The sequence below is a fragment of the Chelonia mydas genome, chromosome 3 (assembly GCF_015237465.2).
Source record: "Chelonia mydas isolate rCheMyd1 chromosome 3, rCheMyd1.pri.v2, whole genome shotgun sequence".
In the NCBI taxonomy this organism is placed as follows: domain Eukaryota; kingdom Metazoa; phylum Chordata; order Testudines; family Cheloniidae; genus Chelonia; species Chelonia mydas.
The window spans coordinates 40,742,048-40,768,572 of record NC_057851.1 but is presented as its reverse complement, the minus strand read 5'-3'; the positions used below and the strand labels follow the sequence as shown (position 1 = coordinate 40,768,572).

Here is a 26,525-nt window from a genome sequence, read left to right as displayed (position 1 = left end):
TATTTTATTTTTTGCCTGATATTTAAGTCTTATTATTCAGTCCAATATAAGTTATATATATTTAAACGTCCTGTAGTATCTACCTACCAGTTTGTGACTAAAGTTCAGAACAGGTAAATATAGTTCTGTATTTTTTTCCAAAGCTGCTAATATTTAGATTAGCTGTTTTAAAATAGTATTTCATTCTTTTCTTCTTTGCTTAAGTCCTCAGTTTTGAAGCTATCACTTGTGACCTAGCATATCTATTTTGCATTCTTGATATACTTTTGTTACCCTTCAATCAGAAAACAAGCTAAGTCCACAGCCTAACCCTTCGCTTCATGCTGCACACCTTCCTTTCCAGACAGGCCATAAAACGACTCTCTTTACCGCTGAGAGGGAAGGGAAGGTCTTTTCTGACCACCCTCCAAACTGCTGGGAGAAGGCCTCATCCACTCTTCGCTTGTGAAGGAGGGTAGCTGTTGATTTCATCTTTGGCAGATGTCAGCAGCTTCTTTATTGCTGATGGAAGAAACTGTTCCAATAGCTATTATACTGTCAGATTTTTGTTTTTTACCTTAGGACTTGACTCTCCATTTTGTCTAGTATTTTTTATCAGGTAAAATAGGGAATCAATGTGATCAGTGCTCCCCTTATTTCTGCCTAAGACCAGAACAGCTGTCAGATGTGCTTCAACAAAACATTCAATTTCTGTGTGATCAGCCCTCCCAGCTTGTGGTGGAGGGTCCGTCTGATGAAAGAACTAAAAGGGATGTTGAAGGCTAAGGGGACTAGACCAAGGTAACCTGAATCTCCCTTAGTCTAAAAGCGAAGCATGTGCTCATTGTTTTGTGGTCGTTGTTTTGGTAGTTTGTCAATCGAAGATAAAGTACAGCAGCAACATATTTCTCTCAGACAGTCTCTATTACTTAAGTATTATAAAAGAGACTTAGTGTTAGGTTTGAATATAATTATTATTTTATATTCTTGAAATGGATAATCCACCTTTTTAATTTATTTTTAATGTGCCTATTTCCTTTAGCTGAATGTGGAGCAAGTGTCTCTGGAAATGAAGGAACATTGCTGTCTCCAAATTTTCCGTCTAACTATGACAACAACCACGAATGCATCTATAAAATTGAAACAGAGGCTGGTAAAGGGATCCATCTTAGAGCCAGGACCTTTCAACTGCATGAAGGAGATATTGCTAAGGTAAAATAAAATCTGTTTCATTGTCTATTACCCTTCACTTTACATGAGAAATTGGTGTGTGTGTCTATATATGCAAATGAAATAGAGAATGAAATTTTATATATACATACATACATACAATAAAAAATTAATTCACTATTTCATTTGTATTCAATTATAAAGAAAGGTGATGCCAGTCAGCTGTGATTTATGTGTGTGTTTGTATATATATATTATATTTTGCTACATATAATATAACCCATAGCTGACTGGCATCACCTTTCTTTATATTAAATGCAAATGCAATAGGGAACTGCATTAAGATTGCAATACACCAAGTAGAAATATGCTATTATAATGACGACGATGAAAAGAAAACCTAAAGTATGAACCTGAATAATTTAAGAAATTGATTTCTATCCACAATGAACATGTTGTTTATATCTGCAGAGTTGTGAGTACTTTGTGAGGGCAGTATCTGATTCTGGATGGCCCTTTTATCCTTAAGGTTTTGCTTTTCAATTTTTTTTAACCTGTGCAATAATATTAATTAAGACATGACCAAATCACAAATATCCATCTCATCACTGAAAAATGTGATGAGTATAATCACCCATTGATCATGTGCTTTATTGACTACACAGAAGTGTTTGATACCATCCAACATGATTAACTTTTGAGGATACTGGCTGGTCTGGGGATTTCAAAGCACCTCATTGAACTCATCACAAGTCTCTACCACCACCAGCAGATCACAGTGTGAACAGTAGTAGGCAGCATTGGGCAGGATGTGAAACGAGGATGTATTCTGCCCCAAGCCTCTTTAACGTATATACCTAATTTATTATGAGACAAGCTTTGGAACGTTTTGATAAAGGAGCTGGGATTTCCATCGACGTCAGATCTGCTGATAACACAACATTCTTTGCTGCAACCACTGATGCAATGCAACAAATGTTGGAGTATGTAAAAACAGTTAGTGAAGAATATGGGCTACTCCTGAATGTGATGAAATCAAAATGTATTTACACTGATACTAGCAAAAGCAAGATGCAAGACAACATCATGATTAACAGACAAGCTGTATAAGTAAATAAATTTAATTGTCTCAGATCGTATATATCCAACCAACAAGGCTATTCCAAAGAAATCAGAAGATGACTAGGGATGGCTCGCTCAGCTTTTGACTTCCTTAAGAAAATGTGGAAAAAACATGGCATCTCAAAATGTACGAAGGTGTGTCTAGTGAAAAGCCTTATTTTTTACTGTAGAGATTTATGGATGTGAATCATGGGACGTTAATGCTTCAGACAAGAAGAAAACTGAACAGTTGAAATGTGGTGCTGCTGAAGACTCTTGTCTATCTCCTGGATGGAAACAAAGATGAATGCTTATCTTAGAAATATTATTGGAGAGAAGTAGACCCTGATGTTGGAAATCAAAGACATAAAATTATGTGCTTTGGTCATATTAGGTGTAGAGGTTGGAAATAACTTCGAGAAAGTTATTGAAAGAATGGTGGAAGGTCATCGTAGGGGATAACCAGTGAGGAGATGGATGGATGTGTATGGCAGATCACTGGAAGTTATCAGTGCTCAAAGTTTCGTAAAGGCTTCTGAAAATTCCATGAAGCACTGACATTCATACATGAATAAATGTATTTAACAATGTTAATTTAATTTAAAAGTATTTTTGTTGCTCATTTGAGAAGAGAAGAGCTATACTACCGTTGTTAGTGCTGCAAAGTGCTGTTAAGACTGCTAAGTGCTGCTGTTCCTTGAGCTCCAGTGTTAGCTGCACTAGCAGAGAGTGCAGCTGGCAGATTCCGCAGACCTTGCTGGTGTTCATAAAGAAAGACCACAGGTTTGGTGATGAAGGCACTTGGCCAGGTTTATTGTCGATAAAGCACGGTACTATTGTCCAGGCTCAATGGTTACAGGTTCACTAACACATGTATGCTCGCGACAATGGTACCAATTCAATCAGCACACCACGAAGCTGTCCCCTAGACTTGCACAAAGATGCCCCTCCTGTGACTTCTACTTTTATACATTGATACAGACAAGTTACATATTACATTCCATATGTTGCTACCATCCTTGAATCTGCTAGTTTGAACAAAACATTTTCATCCATTACCCTATCATCCCCTCCTTATCTTATGAGGGGTCGGTGTGTTCTTGTACCATCTCTTGTGGAATTTGTTTACACAGCTACTTGAAAACTCTGGGTGTTCTGGTACTATCCTCTCACGTCAGGAATGTGCTTACTTGGTTAGCTGACACCTAGTGTGTTACTACTCTGCCAAGGCCAGGCCTACTTTCATTCACCCTTTCGGCTATGCCCAGGGCTCCAACAAGACCTACAACTACAAGACTGTAACTATAATACTGTAATACTGTTGCAACAAAGATGCAGACCTATGATTACAGAAGGCCTGTTTTGCCTCTCTTACCTCTCTAAATAGTCCCATTGAGAAATAATACTTGATTTATACACACTTTGAAAATCTACTTTCATATTTTTAATGTACCTATGGGCATAGTTTTTTCTGCCCTCACGCCCCCACTTTTTAATAATAACTCTCATATTTTACAAGGCAGAAAAACACATAACTGATCTAAATTATCTGGCATCTCCTAAATTACTACTTCATATTTATGTTTCTGACTTCTCGACATTGGACGGTGCTTGAAGTGATCACATAACTGAGTTTGGTTATATAACTTCCAAGTTTTAACTTTCATGATTATGTTCTAGTTTCGATGATAGTAATAACTGTTTACTTTTGTGGCCTGGTGGTGCTATTGTAACTCTCACTGAATAGTTGGTTACCCCACAAATAGTTCAATTGATTTAATGATAAAAGGGTCAAAATGTAATTGCCTTACTCATGTGTGGTTTCCTATTGATGTGAATGAGGCTACTCATGTGAATAAGGAAATCAAAATTGGGTCCTATATATGCTCTTCAAAATATAGTATAGATATTGAGGGATATAAGGGAAGTAGGAGATATTAGAAAAGAGGAATCGGAGGGTGTGTCAATGTTTCCCACTTTTCCAAAGGGAGAAACTGGTATCTCTGTCAAGAAAAGGATTTGTTTAATAAACACCAAAATGATATTTAGAATTATAGAGCAAAATTTTCCCCAAATGTATGTTGGACTCTGATGACAGAAATCAGGGAGCTGGGAACCTGCTGGTAGAAAACCCACTCATCTGTGTGTGAGGTAGGTTGGAGGTATGGGAGTGTAGGAAATGGCCACAACCTCACCCTATGCTGGACGATCTAGAGAGGGCCACGTACTGCCTGAAAAGTGAATATAGAAGACTGGGAACAGGGAACATGTAGGATGCATGGGTCCTCAGTGTAGTCTCTGTTGGCTGATCCCTTACTGAACCCTTACTGGTATCTAAGACCCAGATCCTAGGCTGCAACTGCTGCATTCAGCCCAGTTTAGGAGGTAGAGTGCAAAGGTAGCTTTAAGCTTTTCATCCCACGGTTCTTCAGTAATTTGGGTGCTGGTTGCTAATAAATTCTAAGGCCGTGTCCTTCTGGCAATGCAGAATCATTAGGAAATAAGGCTGACTTGATGATGCCTCCATTTGCCAGAAGTATGTTTTTTGTGCCAGGGTCAAAGGAGCTGTTGCAAGGGGAATCCTCCTCCGGTTGGTTAAACTGTTTTTAGGGAAGCTGCCCCATCACATGTGGAAATCGATGCCTAAGACTATCCTCCGATAGTGTAACTCCTGAGAAGAAACTAAATTGCCTTTCTCCACTCAGCTCTACTTTTAGTGGTACAAGTGGCCTATTGCAATTTAATAATCTTCTTTCAGTGACTGTCCATATGTTTTCCACTTCTGGTGCCCATGTGACCCCAGGTACATGAGATTGGATTCTTTTGGCCAGCAATGTCTGCAGCTGTCCTGCACCCAGAGTGTCCTCCTGTCCTTCCCCTACCTCTTCAAGGGCATAAAGGGCAGAGCAGGCCCAACAGCCCTTTTGTTCTTTCTTACCACCTGTAGCTGCAAAATGGAAGCCTGCAGTGTCCATGTCCCTGGATACTGAGCAAAACAACTAGCCTTATTTGTACGGAGTTATTGAAGTTTGTGTTAGTGTATAATAATGTTGGGTTGCCCACTGGCAAAACAACAACAAACAAGAACAAAAATATTCTCTTAATGTAAGGGAATCTTTTTTTCGTAGTTATGGGCATTATTACTGTGAATAAACTGAAGTCTTCCAACTTCAAGAACTCCCCTTTGTGTGAAGTGGCAATGTTGCTTAACAATGGTCACCTAAGATGTCTTTTTGCCTTGGGGAAGGGCACATCCCAAAGAATGGCTCTGTCTGTCATTCCTTGTCAAAAAGAACAGAGAAAATTACAGAGATTCACCTCATATTTTTTTTTTGTTAGTTCATTCTATGAGGCCTGCTTCTGGTCCTACCAGGGGGAGGAAAAGATCACCCCATCTCACTCCGTCAGAGGGTAGCTCAGGACCTGGTATATGTCTACACTGAATTTTAAACCCAGAGCAGGGAGTCTCAGAGGGCAGAGACTCAGGCTCATGCTATGGTGTTTAAAACAGCTGTGTAGACTTCGGACTTAGGCTACCAAATTGGTCAGTTCCTTTATTGACCACATACTACTGGATCAACCAGAGAAGTTTGGGGATATCCTCTCCAAAGGGCAGCTGATTTGAAGAACAGCCAGTCATTATGCAACATGCTTCCTGGCCTAAAGCCTTTGGAATCCTGAGAGAAGTTCAAAACACTGGTGAGGACTTCCCCTTCAATGGAATAAAGCAGTTTAGTGAATCTACAGACAAATCCTTACACTTCTTGAAGGATTCAAGGGCCATGCTTTGCTCAGTGGGAATCTATATCTCTGCAAACAAGAGAAAATTTAGTAGATTACAGACAGCACAAAGATCCCATCCTGCTCAGTTTCTGGCCTGTCAAAGAATAAAAGTCCTTAAGAGAGGGCTGCCATTTAAGAAAAAATCTCCAGCCTTCACGGTAACAGCAGTGTAGCCTTTGACTTTGAACAAACACTTATTTTGATGATTTGATCAGGGTTGTGAACTGTCCCACCATTTGGATCATCAGCTGCATTGTTTTACCCATTTCCTCCAACCCATTGTGGAGCACCTTTCTCACTTGATTCCATTGGTCACTGTGCCTCAGTGGGTCACAGCTGAGAATAACAGATTCAGGACAAACTGGTGAGAAATAGGGCAGACTCACCCCAAAGTGGTGGTTATTCTACCATGAAATACACCAAGCCAGTAACAAAAGTAAAATTCTGTCTCACTATACTGGTTAGCAAGAAGTCAAAAATGCAGTCTCCTTAGGCATTTGAGCACTTATTTCACCACCCAGACACTAGACTTTATGATGAGTAGTTATTGAAAACCAGTTTAATCAAACCAAGGGTCCTTCTGATCCCAAGAGATCAGCCCACAACCAGGTCAATAGATATCTCAGATCTTACCCAATAATCACGCCACTGCCAATCTAATATCTAAAAGGTTTATTTATAAGAGAAGAGAGTTAAAAATGGTCAAATATATCATATATATACAATAAAGGCTATGTTCTTATATCAGGTTTGTAGCAATGAAGTTACAGACTGCTAGCTTGTAAAGTCTCTGGTAATTTCCAAAAGATTGGAAGGGGTCCTCATTCCATTGATTGGAATGCTTCTTTTACTGGAAGTCCATTGTCCAGAGATCAGAGCAGGAAATAGGCAAAATGGAGATGTTTCCAGGATTTTTTATATCTACTTCCATGTGGAGGGGTTGCTCTCAGTCTTAGTTTGTGGGAAATTACAGGCACAAGATGGAGTCCAGGGTCACATGAGCTAGTCACATGCCCCTTGCATGATCTGATGACTCACAGGAGCAGCCATTACTCATATGCTGGCTAAAGCATCCACAGGAAGGCTCACTGGGTGAGGACAAGCTTCTTGTATGGCCATTATGTTCTTTAATGGGCCATCAAATTGAATTATCCGTTCACAGTGTGCTGGCTAGCCTGGATGTAAACTACCTTGTGCCTGTTAACCCAGGAGCAAACATTTGAAATACTGGCACATAGTCAATATTCATAACTTTAGATACAAAGATTATACATACATACAGGGTAATCATACTCAGCAAGTTATACTCAGCTATTCATTAACACCTTACATGATATACTTTGTTCAAGATTTGTTGCAATTGTCTAACAGCAACCATATTAATGATATAAATGGTTATGTTTCAATCATACAGCATCACGCCTTCCTAGACTAATAGCTCATTTTACTAGATAATTGTCTACTTCTGTAGTGCTGTTGAAAAATGTTCCAACTGAAGAAATTTGTGGAGCTATTATATGAGCACACACAGAGCAGATGCTGCTTTTAGAAATGCTGTTCTTCAAAAAGTCTTAGACCGAGCTCCTAAGCAGCCATCTTCAAGCATATTGCTTGGGAATCTCGTGAAGTGGCTTACCCTTTGGGACATTACTTGAAGAAGAAGAAGTTACTTACCTTGCATAGTAACATGAGTTCCTTGAGATGTTTGTCCCTATGGGTACTCCACTACTTGCCCTCCTTCCCCTTTGCTTCAGAGTCTCATCTTGACAGGAATTTGTGGTGGAGAAGAAACTGAGTGTGATTTGTCCAACACTGCCCTACATACCCTTGGTACATGGCCCAAGGGTAGTTAGGGTGCATATTTGGAGTAAATGGGCACTGCTACCAAAAGTCTCTGACTAAAGGACATGGGTTGCATGTGCACCTAAAGTGGAGCATATAAAGACAAATATCTCGAAGAACTCCAGTTCCCGAACAAGGTAAGTAACCTACACTTTTCTTCATAAGCTTCTGAATGCCTCAGGAAGGTGTCCACTGCCTACTTTCCGATGTCCCATTCCTATGATCTTTTGGCTCTGAGAGAGAGAGAAGTTCCTGGTATCACAGGTCTAGAGGTTCTAAGGATGCATGCCTCATGGTATGTACCCCGTAGGCCCCAGTTCTCATTCCCATCCCAGTTCTGACACTGCGGGGCCATTGGGGCATGCAGCCTGACAGAATAATTTTATCTGTTGCCCATTTGAGGATGAGATTCACCTCCCCTTCAATAGCTCAAATAGCTCATAGGACATAGGAGGTGCTCTCCCGCATTGAGCAACAAGAGTAGGTATCAGATTAAAAGCAACCTCAGACTAATAGGTAGAAAATTCTGACAGGTATCTCCTTATCTTCTCTGTACAAAGCTGTAGTGTCTGCAACACTATCTCAGTCTGAAGACAGACAAATATTTCAGGATCTTTTCCACCACATGTTAAATACCTGAGAAGATGACACAGGAAAAATCACAAACTCTTAAATATCTTACATATATTATTGCCTAGTTGTTTGGCTGTGCCAATTAACAATGGTTTACTGGAGACAGCAAAATATACCTGGCAGACACCGGCATCTATTGCACCAGCCTCCAAAAAAAGGTGCACAGATGCTACCAGGTAACCTTCATCTAGATTTGATTATTTTTATACCCATCCAGTCCCAGGTTCCCTAGAAAGGGATCAGGCAACAAGGGCTGCTGAAAACAGCACCCAGAGACAAAAAAACAAAATGTCCATATTTCTTTGGAAGGAAAATTTTCTACTCAGCAAGTCTTCACTTTACATATCTCTAATTATTAGACCTTGTTAACGGCACATGACTACCTGAATTGGCATAAAATATCAGACATTTTGGATAAGCTCCCTCAAGACAGCAGGGAAGAGCTCAAATCTATAATTGCTGAAAATCAGCTGGTAGTGTGATTTACTTTCAGGCAGTTACTGTATGCCTTGGATATAGCAGTGAGGTCCATGGCAACATACATTGCCATGCTTCTTGGTTGTAGATATCAGGGATTCCTAAGGACATACAAACAATGGTTAAGCCCACCTTCAAGCAGTCATTCTGAGGCCTTGATTGAGACCCATTATGGTGACATGTGCATGATCTTTACCCCTTTTTGGGGGACCGGCTTTGTTGTTTTCAGGGGGACAATAATCTTATCACTCCACACCTAGAGATCATCAAACTGGGATAGTCCATACAATTTCAGAGTTTACCAATCCCTCATCTTTTATTGTTTGTAGAGGTAAGAATAAGAAAATTGTCCATTATGTTAAGAGAGTCTAACCAAAATATCCTTTTGTGCTGGCTGTGAAGAATCCATGGGTACTGAAAAATGGCACTTGAGGAATCCAGTCATGATTTAGGCTACTTAAACATTCCCTCATCTTGTCCCAGTAGATTGTTTTTTGTGCTTCCACTTCTATTGCCACTCGTACACTTGCAGAAGCCGTTTAAATCAATGGTCATAAATAATGTCTAGTCACTTGAAGGGAGAGGATTTTTCAAGGCTGAATGACACCAGGGCATCTCCCAATCAATTCACCATCACTTTCGAAACAGGATGATTTATGTTAAAAATATGAGGTTGTTAAGGACATGGTGTGACAAAAGGCATGAGATTCAGATGTAAGGCTCTTAGGGACAGATATGCAAAGGTATTTACATGCCTAAAGATGCAGATAGGCATCTAAAGCCAGATTTTTAAGGTATTTAGGTGCCTAATGATGCTGATACGTGCCAAGTGGGGTTTTCAGAAGTGCCTAGGTGCCCAAATCCCAAGTACCTTTAAAAACTTCACACTCAGTGCTTACTCCTACGAAGCAGAGCACACGTAGCATTAAATATTCACTAAAGTCCTGCCCCTTGTTTTCAGGGGCCCAAATGAAGGTACCTTAGGGACCTGATTTTCAAAGGCTAAGTACTTTCTGAAAATCTGGATCCTTTAAGTGACTTGAGTGGGGTATCCAAAAAATGGAGGGACGCAAAAATCACTAGTCTCTTTTGAAAATTCCACCTGCCCTACAAGGAGAGAGTGCATTTTTATAGGAGCTCAATGTTATTCACTTAAATTCACTGGTAGGTTAGGAAATGCCTTTCAAGGTAGCTGAGATTTTAAATACGTTGGATTGAACATGATCATGAAAAGCCTAGGCACAGAAAGACGATTTTAGGACAGAGTATCAGCTGTTTCCCACAAATTAAGCATAGAATGGACAGTAAAAGTATAAGCTTCCTACACTGCCTCAGAAAACATGTCTCAGCCCTGAATGGTATGATGTTTCTCTCTTGGGTTGGTCCTTGGCATTATGGTCTCCTAGCATGGAGCTCTTAATAGAGACTTCCAATAAAATGACCAATATTGACAGTATTTTCTATAATATGGAAAGCTGTCCACTAAATATTGGACTCCAAACACCAGATAACTTATGTAGGTCACAGAACAGACATCAGCTTGTAAGGACTTTAAAATCCATATTGATCAAAGCTGGAGTTTAAAGCTTATTCCTGGGAAAATTCTGCGCCAAAAAAGTAAAAATTCTCCACACAGTATTTTAAAATTCTGCATATTTTATTTGTCAAAATAATACAATATAATCATGCCAGTTTCAATTATTTTTGTAATTTATTTCAAAATACCTGTCAGCAAGTATGTCTGTAACAATACAGACAAAAAAAGAAAATAGATTCAGGACATAGTTTTATTTTTTGGACAAACAAGATTCCTTACTAGGCATATTAATACAGAACTTTGAGTAATTCATTTAAACTACAATACAGAAATGTATTTCCAGTACCCCTCAGAAGTCAGTGCAAAGGACTCAGGGGTAATGGAGGCACTGAGGGAGAGGGAAGGAGCCTGACAGTCAACCTGGAGGATTGTTGGGTGTGGGTGGGAGAGGTATGGAAGAGGGTTTTTTTTTGTGGGTGAGGGGAGGGAGAAGGAGGATTGTTAGGGAGTTGGGGAGCCTCCCCTATGCAGACCCTGACTGACCCCTGGCTTCTCCCATTCAGTCAGGCACATCTGCCCCAATCACCCTATGTCCCTCTAGCCCCTTTCCCCTTCCCCTGTATCCCTACAAGCTCCCTACCACCCATCCCCTGTGGCCCTGCACCCCCTAACCCCGTCCCACTGTGGCCCTGCATGCCACATCCCATTCAGCCTTAAGATCAGTGCTCTCACCCCACTAGCTCCTGAGCCCATGCCCCAGTCTGCCCTTGGTACTAGCCCTTCTGAACCCCAGTATGTGACACCCCCTCCCCAGCAACCCCATGTACACTGCTCTGTCTGTCCCAGGCGTCCTCTCCAGGCCCTCCTGTGAGGAATGCAGCCTCTTCCCTGTCCCTCTTCAGCCATTGGCTTCCCTCTCTTCTGGCATCAGAGCAGCCCCTGGTGGGCAAAAGGTGTAACTGCAGCAACTCTCCAGCAGAATCTATATTCTGCAGAGAAAAAAAAAATCTGCAGAGGGGTTATGAATTTGGTGCATGTGCAATGGCATAGAATTCCCCCAGGAGTAGAAGCTATAACATTGGTTATATTGGCTTTATAGCCCATATTCAATTATCTCCGCTAGCTACTTACCAACAGTTGTAAAGAGACACATATGTATATTGTTTAAACCCAGTATTTGAACAACTCTGTTTTTTTTAATTATGGTTTCTACTTATATATTTTAATAAAATTATCCTCCTATAGGGTAAGACCTAACAAAAAGCCATCATTTTGGCACAAAGCTTCAAAAACATGATGTATAAACTCCCTTTGGCTCAATAGGCATTTTTGAAATTATTACATTTTTTTTTTCATTTTGCTATTCAAAAATGAAAACATGAGATTTCATGAAAAGCCCTCTATGTGACTAAGCTGACCAATTCAAATTGGCAATGAAAAAGTCAAAAAGGAAAATAAAAAACAAATGAGCAAACTAAAAAAATGCTAATTTTTAAAATAGTTTCCATTTTAAGAAATCAGGTTTTTTTAAAGATTAGAACATCTCTGGGAAAAAAATCTTTTAACTAATACCTGTTTTTTGAAGAAAAAATATTTCATTTGAAAAAAATAGGACCAGCTTTACCACTGGCATCACTAATAATTGTAGGAGTTACGCTAGATATAGTAGTTAATTGTTTCACAACAAAACAAACCAATTTACCAGGGTATTATTGATTAACATCATTAGAATTACCTGCCTGAGTAAGTACTAATGGCATGAATAAGGGATATAGAATCAAGACTGTTGATTTCAGCAGGCCTATTTGTGTGATTAAGGAATCTTCATGTGGGTGAAGGTTTGCGCAATGGGGCCAAAGTTTGAAAACGTAAGGAAGGCGATGATTGTAGGTTGGGGGGCAGAGGATGAGGATTCAAATAAAAAAATACAAACAGAATCACTGTTATGTGAACATACCTAAACCACATAACTAGGTGAAATTGTTATTGTAATTCTAATCCATTCTTCCTCTAATTCCAACTCTATTAATTTAACATCTTTAATTTTGTCATATCTAAAATGCAGATTGTAAACTCTTCACTGTGGGAACTACAGATGAAATGCTGAGCTTATTGATGTCAATAGCAGCTTTGCTATTTACTTCTGTGGGGCCAGGATATCATCCTGTCTCTTACCACACAGCAGAACCACTAACCCAGGAACCTATCCTTGCAACAAAGCCCGTTGCCAACTGTGCCCACATATCTATTCAGGGGACACCATCACAGGGCCTAATAACATCAGCCACACTATCAGAGGCTCGTTCACCTGCACATCCACCAATGTGATATATGCCATCATGTGCCAGCAACGCCCCTCTGCCATGTACATTGGGCAAACTGGACAGTCTCTACGTAAAAGAATAAATGGACACAAATCAGATGTCAAGAATTATAACATTCATAAATTAGTCGGAGAACACTTCAATCTCTCTGGACACTTGATTTCTGATCTCAAAGTGACTATCCTTTAACAAAAAAACTTCGAAAACAGACTCCAACGAGAGACTGCTGAATTGGAATTAATTTGCAAATTGGATACAATTAACTTAGGCTTGAATAGAGACTGGGAGTGGCTAAATCATTATGCAAGGTAACCTATTTCCCCTTGTTTTTTCCTACTCCCCCCCCTCCCTCCAGACGTTCTTGTTAAACCCTGGATTTGTGCTGGAAATGGCCCACCTTGATTATCATACACATTGTAAGGAGAGGTCTCAGAGTGACCACTCTCCTTACAAAGTGTATGAAAATCAAGGTGGGCCATTTCCAGCACAAATCCAGGTTTTCTCACCCCCCCACCCCCATACACACACAAACTCACTCTCCTGCTGGTAATAGCTCATCCAAAGTGACCACTCTCCCTGCAATGTGCATGATAATCAAGGTGGGCCATTTCCAGCACAAATCCAGGTTGCTTGAAATGGCCCACCTTGATTTTCATACACATTGTAAGGAGAGTGGTCACTTTGGATAAGCTATTACCAGCAGGAGAGTGAGTTTGTGTGTGTGGTTTTTTGAAAAAAAAAAAAAGGGGGGGGGGAGGCGGTGAGAAAACCTGGATTTGTGCTGGAAATGGCCCACCTTGATTATCATGCACATTGCAGGGAGAGTGGTCACTTTGGATGAGCTATTACCAGCAGGAGAGTGAGTTTGTGTGTGTATGGGGGTGGGGGGGTGAGAAAACCTGGATTTGTGCTGGAAATGGCCCAACTTGATTATCATACACATTGTAAGGAGAGTGATCACTTTAGATAAGCTATTACCAGCAGGAGAGTGGGGTGGGAGGAGGTATTGTTTCATGGTCTCTGTGTATATAATGTCTTCTGCAGTTTCCACAGTATGCATCCGATGAAGTGAGCTGTAGCTCACGAAAGCTTTTGCTCAAATAAATTGGTTAGTCTCTAAGGTGCCACAAGTACTCCTTTTCTTTTTACCAACACAGACTAACACGGCTGTTACTCTGAAACCTGTCTCTTTTATTTGTTTTTTAAACCACTTTTGCACACACTTGTTTACTGAAAAGTAATAAATGATGATGAGGTTCAAAAGAGAAATGCATTATATTTTTGAAGAGTTGATCACAAATAATGCTGAGGTAAAAGCAAACTAGGAACTATCAACTAGTTGATAGCATCTATTTAATGATAGCAACCATAGGACAAATTACTTAGGTAAAATAAGCAGTTGCTTTATTACTGCTCTTTCTCCATTGTTTCTAGTCATTTCAGTTTTAGTTAATGCAATTGTGATTCAAGGTGTGTCAAAGTGAAGTTTGGGAGCTGGTACTATATATCTTATCATACTAAAGCACAGTGGTGGTAATAAGAGTATCTCTAACAAAGAGGTAAGGAGGAGACCTTCACAGAGGTGACGTCTCACTAAATGTATTATCTTTCCTTTATATGAAGCCATTATGATTACCATAATCCTATACACAGAAACCTGCTGTAAAACCATAGTGGAAAAAATGATTGAGTTAATAGATAGCAGCTAATTTTTTTCTCTCTTAAAGACTAATAACCAGATCGCTTTTCTTCTTTTAATATTAATTGCAAGTGGTACCCATGACATTAAATAAAGGTAATTCACATGATATCTAAAACCAGGCAAAATATATTTTGCCTTTTACAAACCCAACAAATTGCAAAATGTATTTGATCAAAATGTTTTAAAATAAATCCCACAGTGCCTCTGTACACGAATTCAGTTTTCACAACAGATTTACAATCTTCGGAAACATAATTTTTAATTAAAATACCAAAAGAACTGTAGTTTGTCCTGGGTCAGATCAGCACAGCACCACTATATGAAGAGCTGGACACATCTTGTGAGATATTCTCAGCACACTACCCATGGTCCCTATCCTGCAAGGGCAGACACACTAGCAGGAACTCATGGAGTTTAATGGGGCTCTGTGTGGGTACAGCGATCTGTCTGCATGTAGGGCCCAAGATAGCAAGCTATGAAATTCTCATTAGTGCTATGGTTAATACACATCTATGTGCTGTACATATTGCACAGGTAAAGCCCTGCATAATGCATTGTCCACATACTTCTTTACTTTTATGGTCAGAAAGTTCATTCTTTACATCTATATGTTTTTATCAAGTTAATCAGCTTTCATCTCACAGACTTGTCCAGAAATCAGTATCCATATTAATTAATTTGTTGGTGCTCATGATGAGCTAAGCACTTTCCAGACAGTCATTCCCAAAGATCTCATGGTATGAGGCCTTGTCTACAGTGGGGATTTTTCCCAATTCCAGCTATCGGCAGTCAGCCACAAGTGTGGCTGCATTAGTACAACCTCCCCAGTTTAGACAATATAAATAGATTTTCACAAGTGCATCTTGTTTTGGTTTCAAGCAGTAATATGCCATCCTGGTGCAAATAATGACTTACCTCATCTAAACTATCAGTCTTCAGAGGTGCAGTTAAACAGGTGACTGACCACTGAGGGCTGGAATCAGGGCAAATTCCCAGTATAGACCAGCCTAAGGATACACAGATGAATAGACAGAGTTTAAGGAAAGGGGAACACAAATAGGGATTCTTAGACAGGTCAGCTGCAGTCACATTAGGCAACACAGCAAAACTGGGTAATAGGGGTAGAGTTTTTATTGTGCATTAGAAACTAAATGTATAGAGTTGTCACCTTATTGTAGAAACACATTTTTTCACTGATCCTGTACAAATATTCTCATAGTGAATACATCTTTTATGGAAGCATAAATTCAATGAAAGTATACATGATTTATGTAATACTAAGAAAAAATAGTTTACTGAATTAATTTAGTGTCCTCAAAAATACCACAGGGGACCATTTGGGGACTTGGTGGCCTTGAATTTTTTTAATATAGAAGAAAACATAAAAAATCCCAAATCAATACTAGGTTCCCTATATATCAGTCCTGTGTTCATGACCAATCAAAAGGACATTTCTTTGACTGAACAATTTTAAAAGCATAGTGGTTAATGTTGTTGATTTTTCCCATTGGAATAGTGCATATTAAAAACCAACTTCCCTGTAGTTTGTTTGGACAGTGCAGCATACATCTCTCTGAAATCATATCACATTATTACCTCAGGCACAGAGTCTGAAATAAAAAGTGACAGCTTGGCTTCAGTACCTCAGTCTGGCTTTTAATACATTCAGACATGAGGGAACAGAGTGGAAGAAGATTCACCCCATCCCTCCTTTGACAATGATTTTAGAAAAGACATCCTTCACTGAAATGTCACAAATCTTTCCAGCCTTTGTAAGTGGATTATGGGGGAAATAACCCATGAGGTTATGAAACCTCTGAGGGTAGATCCAGGTATAAATATTAATTTCATTCCAGATAATCTCACAAAATGTTTGTGTGTGTGTGTGTGTGTGTGTAGTGGAATATTTTCGTCTTTCATCTGAATGCAAAACTAAGAAAGACATATAAGAAAAAAATGTCTTTTCTGTGCCCAAGATTACAGATTGTTTAGGAACTGGTTGTAAGAAAAGACTATCTATCTTAGAAGCAGCTTCATAGCTATTGTTTAAAAATAAATTAAACTAATTCAATTACTAGAAAATTAAATAACAAAGATTTTCATGCTGTGATTTGATTTTTACAAGGTGTATGATGGAAAAGACAGTTCTTCTCGTCCTCTGGGGGTCTTCACTAAAAATGAACTGGTGGGAATGATCCTGAATAGCACCTCTAACCATTTGTGGATAGAATTTAACACCAATGGATCTGATACTGACCAAGGATTTCAGCTCACATACACCAGTAAGTAGCTCACAAAAAAACACGTGTTTTTGGAGGGTGAGGGGAAGGGTGTGTGTTTTAAAGAGAGATATGTAACCATACTAGTTGGCTGACATGGTTTCTCACAAAATGAGGAGCATTAGTACCTAGTCTCTATAGTGTTTGAGATTGCATTTTAATTCCATACACAGCTGGGTAGGTGGGGAATTTAAGTACATAAATAAAAGCAATATTTTGAATCTTTGCACGTTAGGAAAGTATTATCATTTGGTGAACAGAAAAGTGGGGATTGATTAAAAAAAAAGTGACATATTGATTTAAAAAAGTGTCTTACTCTGGCAGAAATGAGTCAGATTTTTTAAAAGTGGGCACTTAACCTGAGCAACCAAAAGTAGGAAGAAAAAAATTAGGGCTTAAAATAAAAGAACTTTGGGCCTCATTGTCTCATAAACAAGAATAACTCATGTAAGGGAGAGGTAATACCATGAGCTGAAAACTGATGAATCTCATAAGAATTCTTAACCGCATGGGTGCCCAGTTTGCCTCTGACCCTGTAGAAAAAGATGGGGATCCTGTTCAGAATCCAGGGATCTCATGAGATCAGCAGAAAGTAGGAGGCCTACAGGCAAGTTTACTTGTGCCTCCTCTCCGCTACCCTGCCCCCACCAGCTTCCACCACTCCCAATGACCACTGCAGAAACTGTGCTTGCATGGTCTCCTCTCTCTGCTACTTCTCTTAGAACTCTCCTGCAGCATACAGAGAGAATAAACCTTAGTTTATATGAACGTGTGCTGACTTCCTTCATGGATTGGGGGCAGAAGATCCAAGAGAGCTTTGCCACTTTCCCTCCCTTGTCTTTTTTCACCGTAGTCCTGCTTCCTCCAGTTGCAGTAAACTTGAACTCCATGGACCCATAGGGAGGAACTTCTGCAGTATTAGGAAAAAGTAAGGAATATTTCATATAGGTAGATTTCACTCATCTGTGGGTGAAAGTGCAGTTGCAAAGGGGAGTATGAGGTCCCTTGTTGTCTATACAATAGAACTTTATCGTAAATTTTCTAAGAGTGGAAATTTTATAAGGTCAAGTGTTCTGTTCAGTTGTTTTTGTTTTTTCTGTAAAGTGAATAAAATAGACTGGTGACTACTATAAGACTGTTAAAGGGATCTGGTAATTGTTGACTTAATAAATCTAATGCCAAATAAATCCATCTAATCTATATCTGATTGCTCAGTTTTAGATGCCCACAAAGAGTACATCACCTGCCATTAACATGTTGTCTTTGTGGTCCTTTTTTCAGTCATCTATATGCAAGAGCAGTAATGAAGCAATTGATAACATCTGATTTTAGAACAACCAAAATACATGATTAACAAAACTGAACTCAACTCTGGTGCTTGTGCAAATGCTTTTTTTGCCTTTTTAACATTCTGGGGCTCTTTATGTGATGCTGAAATTAAAAACACCATATTCAGTGAGTTGAATGATCCATGAAAGCAGAAAAATGGGGGAAATGGTGCTCATCTTAGTTTTCAATATCTCATTAGCAAAACAATGATACAGAAATCCATAGACTAAGTAAGTATACAGTCATGCCTTGTACTAGTCAGAATGTGAGCAGATCTTGATATTAAATATATGGGGAATTCAAGTATCAGTCAAAGCTGTTAGATAGGAAGGCTAAGGAAGGCAAGAAGAGTTGTAACTGAAGATTAACATTTTGTAGTGATCTCTCTCCTAACTACAGATAATTCTGGAGGAACAGATATAGTAGGGTGGATGGAGGTTCAGTGTTCAATAGCACGATGAAGGGACCTGTGGTATATCCCAGCTAGGAGTCAGATAAATGGGAAGATCCTGATTCCTCAAGGCTCAAGTTGTTATCAACCAGTCATCCTGAAGGACTTTGTACTCCACAGTACATGGACAGTAAACATTAGACTAGCATTTCAACCTAGCCTTGATTGGCTAAGGCTGCTATGACCTGCAGGAGCAAATGTGGTAGCAGTTTAGCAACATTGTAGAATTGGCAGTGCCTGGGTTTGGGGATAGAAAAAAAGTAGCAGCCTCATTTTTTCTCTGTTTTTTTAAAGACATAACTATATAGAAAACCAACATATATACAATGGAAGTAGGGATTGTTCTCTGTGTCAACCAAGGAAAGGACAAGAAGTAATTGGCTTAATTGGAAGCAAGGATTTAGGTTAGATATTAGGAAAAGCTTCCTAACTGTAAGAGTACTGGAACAGGTTACCTAGGCAGGCTGTGGAATCCTCATCACCGGAGATTTTGAAGTCCAGGTTAGACAAACACCTTTCAGGGATACTCTTGGTATACTTGGTCCTGCCCCTCAGTGCAAGGAGATGGATTAGATGAGGTCCCTTTCAACCCTACATTTCTATGATTTCTAAGAGTGGAAATGGGGGAGAGGGAATGTCTGTTACAGTGTATAGAATGGCATCCACATTGGTATTACAGGAATTGATTGTGATAATTTTTCTTTCAGTGGGGGAGAACAAAAACATAGTCTGAGGCTGGTTGGTGTCAAGTATCTACCCTCAAACAATAAATTAAATTTCTTTAGATTGTTATATTTTTAAGTGTCCTTTATCTGCCAGAAAGTTGGGAAGTAAAAAGTTTCTTCTGCCAGGACAATTAATGGATTATTTTAGCCCCAAGAATTAATCCAAAGATATGTATATTTCCCCCTCTGTTATTGTTTTAATCCTTTTTAAACACAGTTCACCAAAACATCCCAGAGTTTTACTTTGTCTCTTCTCTGAATTTTTTTGAACAGCAGTGGAAGGACTAGAAAGGAATGTAAGAGGCCTTTTTCAGCTGTTTTAAGTTTCCAAGCGTGGAAGACATCAAAGAAGCACCATGTGCAAAGATATAAGCTTGAAAATGCCATATGGAATAGCCACAACTTACTCCATTGTCACCTTTATTTGTTTGGATCAAAAATATCAGTGTTGTTTTTTTTTAATTTCTGTTATAGTTGCCTGGATTTTTTTCTCCCCAATTAAAACTTTCCTTGCTGAGACACCTGTAGGTGTTTTGGAGGGAAGATGATGGACCCTCAGGCACTCCCACAGCTGGACTTAACATTCCTGTTCTCTAATCATTAGGAAGCCTTTGTCATTCTATTGTAAAGTACTAGTGTTCTATGCTGCTGTGTCAGCTGTATTTAACCTTAAATTAACATTCAAATTAAAATGGAATCTTACTAATGTCATAGAATAACAAACAATAAAAGATACAGACACAATTGTCTGCTAAACCTAATAGATTGCAAGTTTAAATAAAAAGTAACACAGCCCAGTATCTGAATAAAATCAGGGTAGTCTCCTTGCAGAGGCTGACCACTGCACTGTTGTGTTCCTGTCACCAGAGGAAACTCAACACATGCTGTGACTTCATGAGTGCTCATTTCCATGTTGAGAATTGAGCTGAATACAAATATTCCTCTGATCCTGTGTCCCATAATATGGTTGTTTCCTTTTCAGTCAGTTTCTAATCCTCATACATTTGACAATGTTCTCCCTCCATTGTAGGCAGCCCACTTTATCTTGATTTTGGGCAGAAAACAGTTATCCCAAATTATCACTGTCACATTCAGTTGTTCCCTGCTGTTCTGAGAGATGAAGAATGCAAAGACCTCATTTAATGATTGAAGATCCAAAAATGTAATATCCAGAATTGAAAATCTGGTCATAAGAGTTTGAATCAACCTCACACAAGGTGACTCTGTCCTCTTAAATGAGGCTTATACATACTGTATATGATAACTCGCTTGCCTGCATCTAATCAAAACAAAGTTATTTTATTTTCCATACACTGCCAATCCACCAGTAAAGGCTTTTCAACTACCCACCAAACCTGCCAAAGTTTCAAATATCAAACAGCTATAAGACTGAACCCAGGTACCTCTTCTTATTCTTCCTCTCTGGAAAAAATGCCTTTTGTATCTGTATAGAATAAATGAGAATCACACTTCCTCACACAATTTAAGCAGGGATGGTCAAATGTACAGTGGACAAAACAGCGTCTTTCACTCAATGCCAACACAATAACTTCCAGAATCCTATTTGTTCCTATGTGAGTTTACAGCCAGAAACTTTTGTTTTCTTTTGTGTTGGAAAAGGAGGAACTACACTTCGGAACAAGTGGAAGGAACTAATAATGGCAAACTACCAAGTGTCTGAAATGAGTCTTGTATATCAGGATTCCTGAAGTTCTAAAAATTAGGTATTTCTCTAGAGAAAGCTGATGTCAATGAAGTGATTACCTTGAACTGGAACTCTTTTTTTTTTTAAATAATGGATCCAAAAGAACCCTCAACCTTCAATTTTTGCACCCATCTTCCCAGTGCTGTCCTGATGTTGATATAGACTTGGTCCCCTTGTATGGATTTAGGCCTATGCATAGTTATTTTTATTTTCATGGTTTATTATTATTGTTACTATTATTCATATTTGTCAGCTTCAATGTTTTGCATATCTGGCCAGCATTTGATTACCAGGAAGAATAGGTCAGACCTTACAGACAGGAAGAATAGATAGATAGTAAAAGAAATTTCTCAGCTATGTCACAATGTTTTGGCATCTAGACAATTCTATTATTGTAAATATCTTACATTGCTCAGTTTTAGTTGTGAGTTGTAAAAGTTTTCCGCCGAAGAGACTGTGAAGTGGTAGGAAATAGTGAGAGTTGGAAGCTGAAGGTAAAGATCTAAATTAGAGAAAAAAAGTTAAGTTCTAAATCCTGAATAAAGGTGTTAAATATGAATTTAATAGAATCCTGAACTGAAGTTGAATCTAGTCTACTTGATGTTGTGCAATAATTCAAAAATCTAGAAGAGCATAGGAGTGAAAACAAAGTTCTGAAACTCTTTCAAACTCACTGTCTGACCCTTACATACAAACAAACTCAAATCCTGGAATCCAGTGGCTTTTCCTCAGGCCACATTGTGTCAGTTGAACAAAATAAGAAAAATACTGAATAGAAGCTGTTGGAGTTTTCATTCAGTAACTTACTGGATTACAAGACTTGTTCCAAAGAGAAACTTCACACCTGCAGTCTGCAATAAAAAAAATGATAAACAATACCGAATGATTAAATGTGTGTGTGCATGCACATGTATATCTATGCACACATTTATTCTTGTTCCATCTATAAGTTTTAGAATTTCAATAAAATGAGATGCGTGATCTTATATAATAAATGTAAATTCAATTACATGCACAAAAACTATATTAAAAGAACTTGTAAAGTCAGGCCCATGCATCCTTACTAGGCTCCCTTATCTGCATGTATTATCATAGAATAATAGAAAAGTAGAACTGCAAGGGACCTCAGTAAGTCATCTAGTCTTTAATTATATGGTCATATACAGTGTTCTTTTTTTTTTTTTCTTTTCCACCAATCCCCTTATTCCACACACTCTCAGTTCTGCTCTCAAATGAGGCAGGAGTCCTCAACAGCCTCATCCACTACATAATGCTGACTAATTCTCTACGCACTATCCATGCAGTCCACTGAATGAGACAGGGTCCTACATAGAGCTGGTTAGAGACTCTTTTACAGGACCATCATCCACTGAATATACAGTTCCATTGAAATTGAAATGCTTTGTGAAAATGGGTCAATTTTGCCAGAATTTCAGTTAAAAAAATGAAAACCAAATGTTACAATTACAAAATATCTGGTTTTGACATTTTCAGAACAAAAAATTTCAATTTTTCATTTTGAAATGACTTCTTATTTATTTATTTTGGTATTATAATACACATTTTTAAAGTTGGAGTTATTTATAAAAACAAAATGTTTTCTGTGTCCTGAAATGATTTTTTTTTAAATTGTCTGTTGTGGAAAATTTTAAAATTTTAATTTTGGCTACAATTTGAAATGAAGGCAGATTTTGAAATCTCTAAATTCTTTGCAAAATGGAAATTCTGTCCTTTGAAGAGCTGTAGTCCTATGGGGAGAAAAAAAATACTGTATTGTACTAATTAAGAGCTAGCTTGGATAGAGTTAGAATTGATATATATGGAAACTATTCAAGTTTTTTATTTTTTTTAAGTGTTTACTTTTTCTCAATGTTATGTTTTACTTCCATGCTTTACTTCTGCACCTCTTGTTTCAGCCTGGGACCAAAAAATCAAAGTGCAGAAAGAGAAGCTGTACTTATGTTATTTCCAGTGAAATGGGAAACATGAAGACTTCTATTACAGATATTAGAGATTCAGGCAGTTTGGATAAGATTTAGACATAAAATGTAGATAATTAAATAGATTTTTGGGTCTGTATCCGAACCAAACTCAGGCTGACCTTTTTCTTAAAAAAAAAAAAAAAAAAAAAGTCAGTCAGATTTGTTTGCCTGTTTCCAAGAACAAGGTTTGGGAAAGAATATGTTGTTGGAGTGACCAGAACTGTATATACAATATTCAAGGTGTGGGCATACCATGGATTTATATAGTGGAATTATGATATGTTGTGTTTTATTATCTATCCCTTTCCTAATGGTTTCTAACATTCTGTTAGAATTTTTTGATTGCCATTACACATTGAGCAGATGATTTCAGACAACTATCCACAATGACTCTGAGATCTCTTTCTTCAGTGGTAATAGCTAATTTAGACCCCATTATTGTGGATAGTTGGGATTATTTTTTTCCAGTGTGTGTCAATTTGCACGTCAGCATTGAATTTCACCTGCTATTTTGTTGCCAAGTCACACAGCTACCTTGCTAGGAGTTACTATAATTTTGTTCTGGTAATAGTAAATGGTAACCTGTAGAATGACTTGTGGCTTTCCTTGGTACAGGTCAAAAGATTGCAGTCTAGTGGGAAACGGCAGTGTTTTTCTATCACAATTTGAGATCTAATATCCAGAACAATGGTTGAGTTTCTAAACCTTCCTGCCCTGCAGTCCAAATATAACTGTACTTTCAAGGCAAGGAAAGAGAATGGGGAAGAGATCATTACAAATGTAGTAATGTATGTGTTCTTTTACATTTATATTAATATTTTGTTGAGTGTCTGAGTTAGAGACGACTCTAGATTGTCAAATAACAGGCTCAATTGGAATTATTTAAGATTATCAGAGACTAGTACAACACTATAAACAATCCAGAAAGAACAGATACATTACCACCTTTTGTTGCCAGACCAAGAGCTGGCTCTATGTCTCTCCTTCACTGTATCTGGAAGGACACACAGTTTTCATTCCCCAACTAAGTTCCCATATCAATGTTATTATACAAGGTTTTAGACAAAGAAACCTTCTTTGCCAAGAATATTCTCCCAGATACAGATGTTCTGATGTCATTTCCACATATTCTCTATTTACCTGATTTATGCGTAAAGCTATAATTATTTACAACTGAGAGGACTAACAGTTATTCAAGGTAATATCCCTTACTGGGTCTTTCTTACCCCACAATCATTCTTCCCTGTTGATTCCCCAACAGAAAGCATCTGCTGTAACAATCATCCCTTATTAGTTTCCCAAGTCTATATATGCTTATGTAAGTGTGTGTGTGTGTATATATTAAGATGGTTTCCAAGAATATCTGGAGTTTTATGGACACGAAGTTGCCCAAGATTGTTAGAATGCAGCATAACAGACACAATTCCTGAATAGGGTTACTTATTAGTCCAGAATCAATGTTCTGGGCCTTAGAATAGTTAATATATGCATACATAAATGAATCATATGTACAGAAAGAAAGGTCTAAACAGGTGCTAACAATTGTATCTTTAGGATATGAAAGTAAGATTTTTGGTGGTGCTTACATAGGTAGGCTCCTTTAAGGCACATTTGTCTCTGATATGCTGCCATATGTTTGTATCATATCTATACTCAGCGTTGGTCATCGGGGTGGGCAGGCTGGGCAACCACCAAGTACACCTTCCTGAAGGGGGCATCTCCAGAGCAGGGGTATCCTTTCTCATCTCCCTCCTGCTGTTCTGTGGCCGTCTGCAACCGCTGATGCTCCTGTCCCCTCCCCCCAGCCCGGTGATGCTCCTGTCCCCTCCCCCCAGCTGCTCTTGGGTGCCTCCTGTCTGCTGTGCAGAGTGTGGGGGGTTGTCAGAGTGTCCTCATCCCCCCGTCTGTGTACCTGGTCTCTGGTGAGCTGGGGTGGGGGAACAGAAGTCTGTGCTGCTCCCTCTGGGTCATGAGTGGGAGCTGCTGTCCGCTGCTGGATTGAACAAGCCTTCAGATTAGTGAGTGCTTTGCTTAAAGAGATAGTGCGCTGTCTCTCACACTCCCCCAGTACACACAATCTTTCTCTCTCCCACACACATGTTCTGTCTCTCACATCCAACCCCCCCACACACATACACAGCTTCCCCCCCAACACACTTCTAGAATGTAAATTTAGCTTGTACTCACCTTAGCAGTGCCAGTTTTCAAAAAAAAAAATGAGCTAAACACATAACTTTAGACACTGTGCAGGTGAAGGTCGCTTATTTTCCAATTATATTGTTAGTTATATCTGTAAAATAATTTAAATTTTTTATGAAAATAAATGCACTTCCAAGAATGATACAAATAGCAATGGAGAAGACAAATGTCAGTGAATCACGTACATAATCAGTAAACATAAATGCCAAAATAATTAGAAAAATAAATTCCTGTTCTTAATAAGAGGCAAAACCCTTAATCACATATGTTAACATTAACTAAATAATTTTTTAATGGAGTGAAAAACAGTTAACTAAAATAGAGTAGATAATGCAGTAACACAGACTGTGTCTATTAAAGAAAGTAAGAAGATTTTATTTATTTGTCTTTATCTCTACGAAAGATAGTGTACAAAGTATCAAACTTGTGTTTCTGATATCCATGTTAAAGCTCCAGAACTGATACCTCAAGACTTGGGAGTGGGAATATCTTTCTGTATTATCTCCTGATTGTTCTACATTTACATATAAACTTAAAATGTGGCTTTAATTGGAGTTTGTGTATATATATTTTTCTTTCATTATATAGGAATTAGATAGTTAATTTCTGATATTATTTGCAAAAAATAACACAATAGAGTTTTCAGGTGCGTAAGTAGCCCCGGGAATCATGGTTAAAGTTCCCCCCCCCACCAAAATCTGAAATGGTGCCCCTGGTGAGTCCTCAGGAATGTTGGGAGGGCTGTGGGCTCTAGCAAGATGCAGCTGCCGGGTGATAGCACATAGCCTGCCTTGAGATGCATGCCGAGCAACAGGCACCACAAGTCACAGCAGTAGCACAGAAGTAAGGGTAGCAACACACCATATACCATGCCACCCTTACTTCTGCACTGCTGCTGGCAGTGACGTTGCCTTCAGAGCTGGGCACACAGCCAGCAGCCACCACTAATAGGCTGCCCAGCCAGTGCTTAATTTGTGCCAGGACTGAGCTCTGACACCTCTTACAAATGAAGCACTGTGGGGAGGCAGTGGAGCCTGACAGTGATGAGGGGGAGCCCGCGGAGCCCACAGGGGCCAGGGGTGATGGACGGGGTGCCAAAATACAAGTTCCCCGAGGGCGCCATTTTCCCTAAGGCTGGCCCTATCTTTAGTGTACATGCAAGTAGATTTCAGCTAGATTCAGACTCTCAGAAGTGTTGCCCTAGGGATTGTATTTCCTTAATATTAAAGGACTGATGAAATTTGAAGTACTATCCCTGGGTGCACACTGGGAGCATACACAGAAATACAGAAACTTTTATTTTTCAA

At 38.9% G+C, this 26,525-nt stretch overlaps 1 protein-coding gene across 1 annotated transcript in view; it reads left to right on the top strand.

Annotated features, from left to right (window-relative positions):
• The window catches only part of CSMD1 (CUB and Sushi multiple domains 1), a 1,979,019-nt gene that overhangs the window by 1,541,145 nt on the left and 411,349 nt on the right, over window positions 1-26,525 (top strand). The window contains exons 22-23 of the mRNA XM_037894193.2: window positions 1,022-1,191; window positions 16,674-16,830. Of these exons, the coding sequence (XP_037750121.1) occupies window positions 1,022-1,191; window positions 16,674-16,830 (327 nt within the window). The remainder of the gene's footprint in view (window positions 1-1,021; window positions 1,192-16,673; window positions 16,831-26,525) is intronic.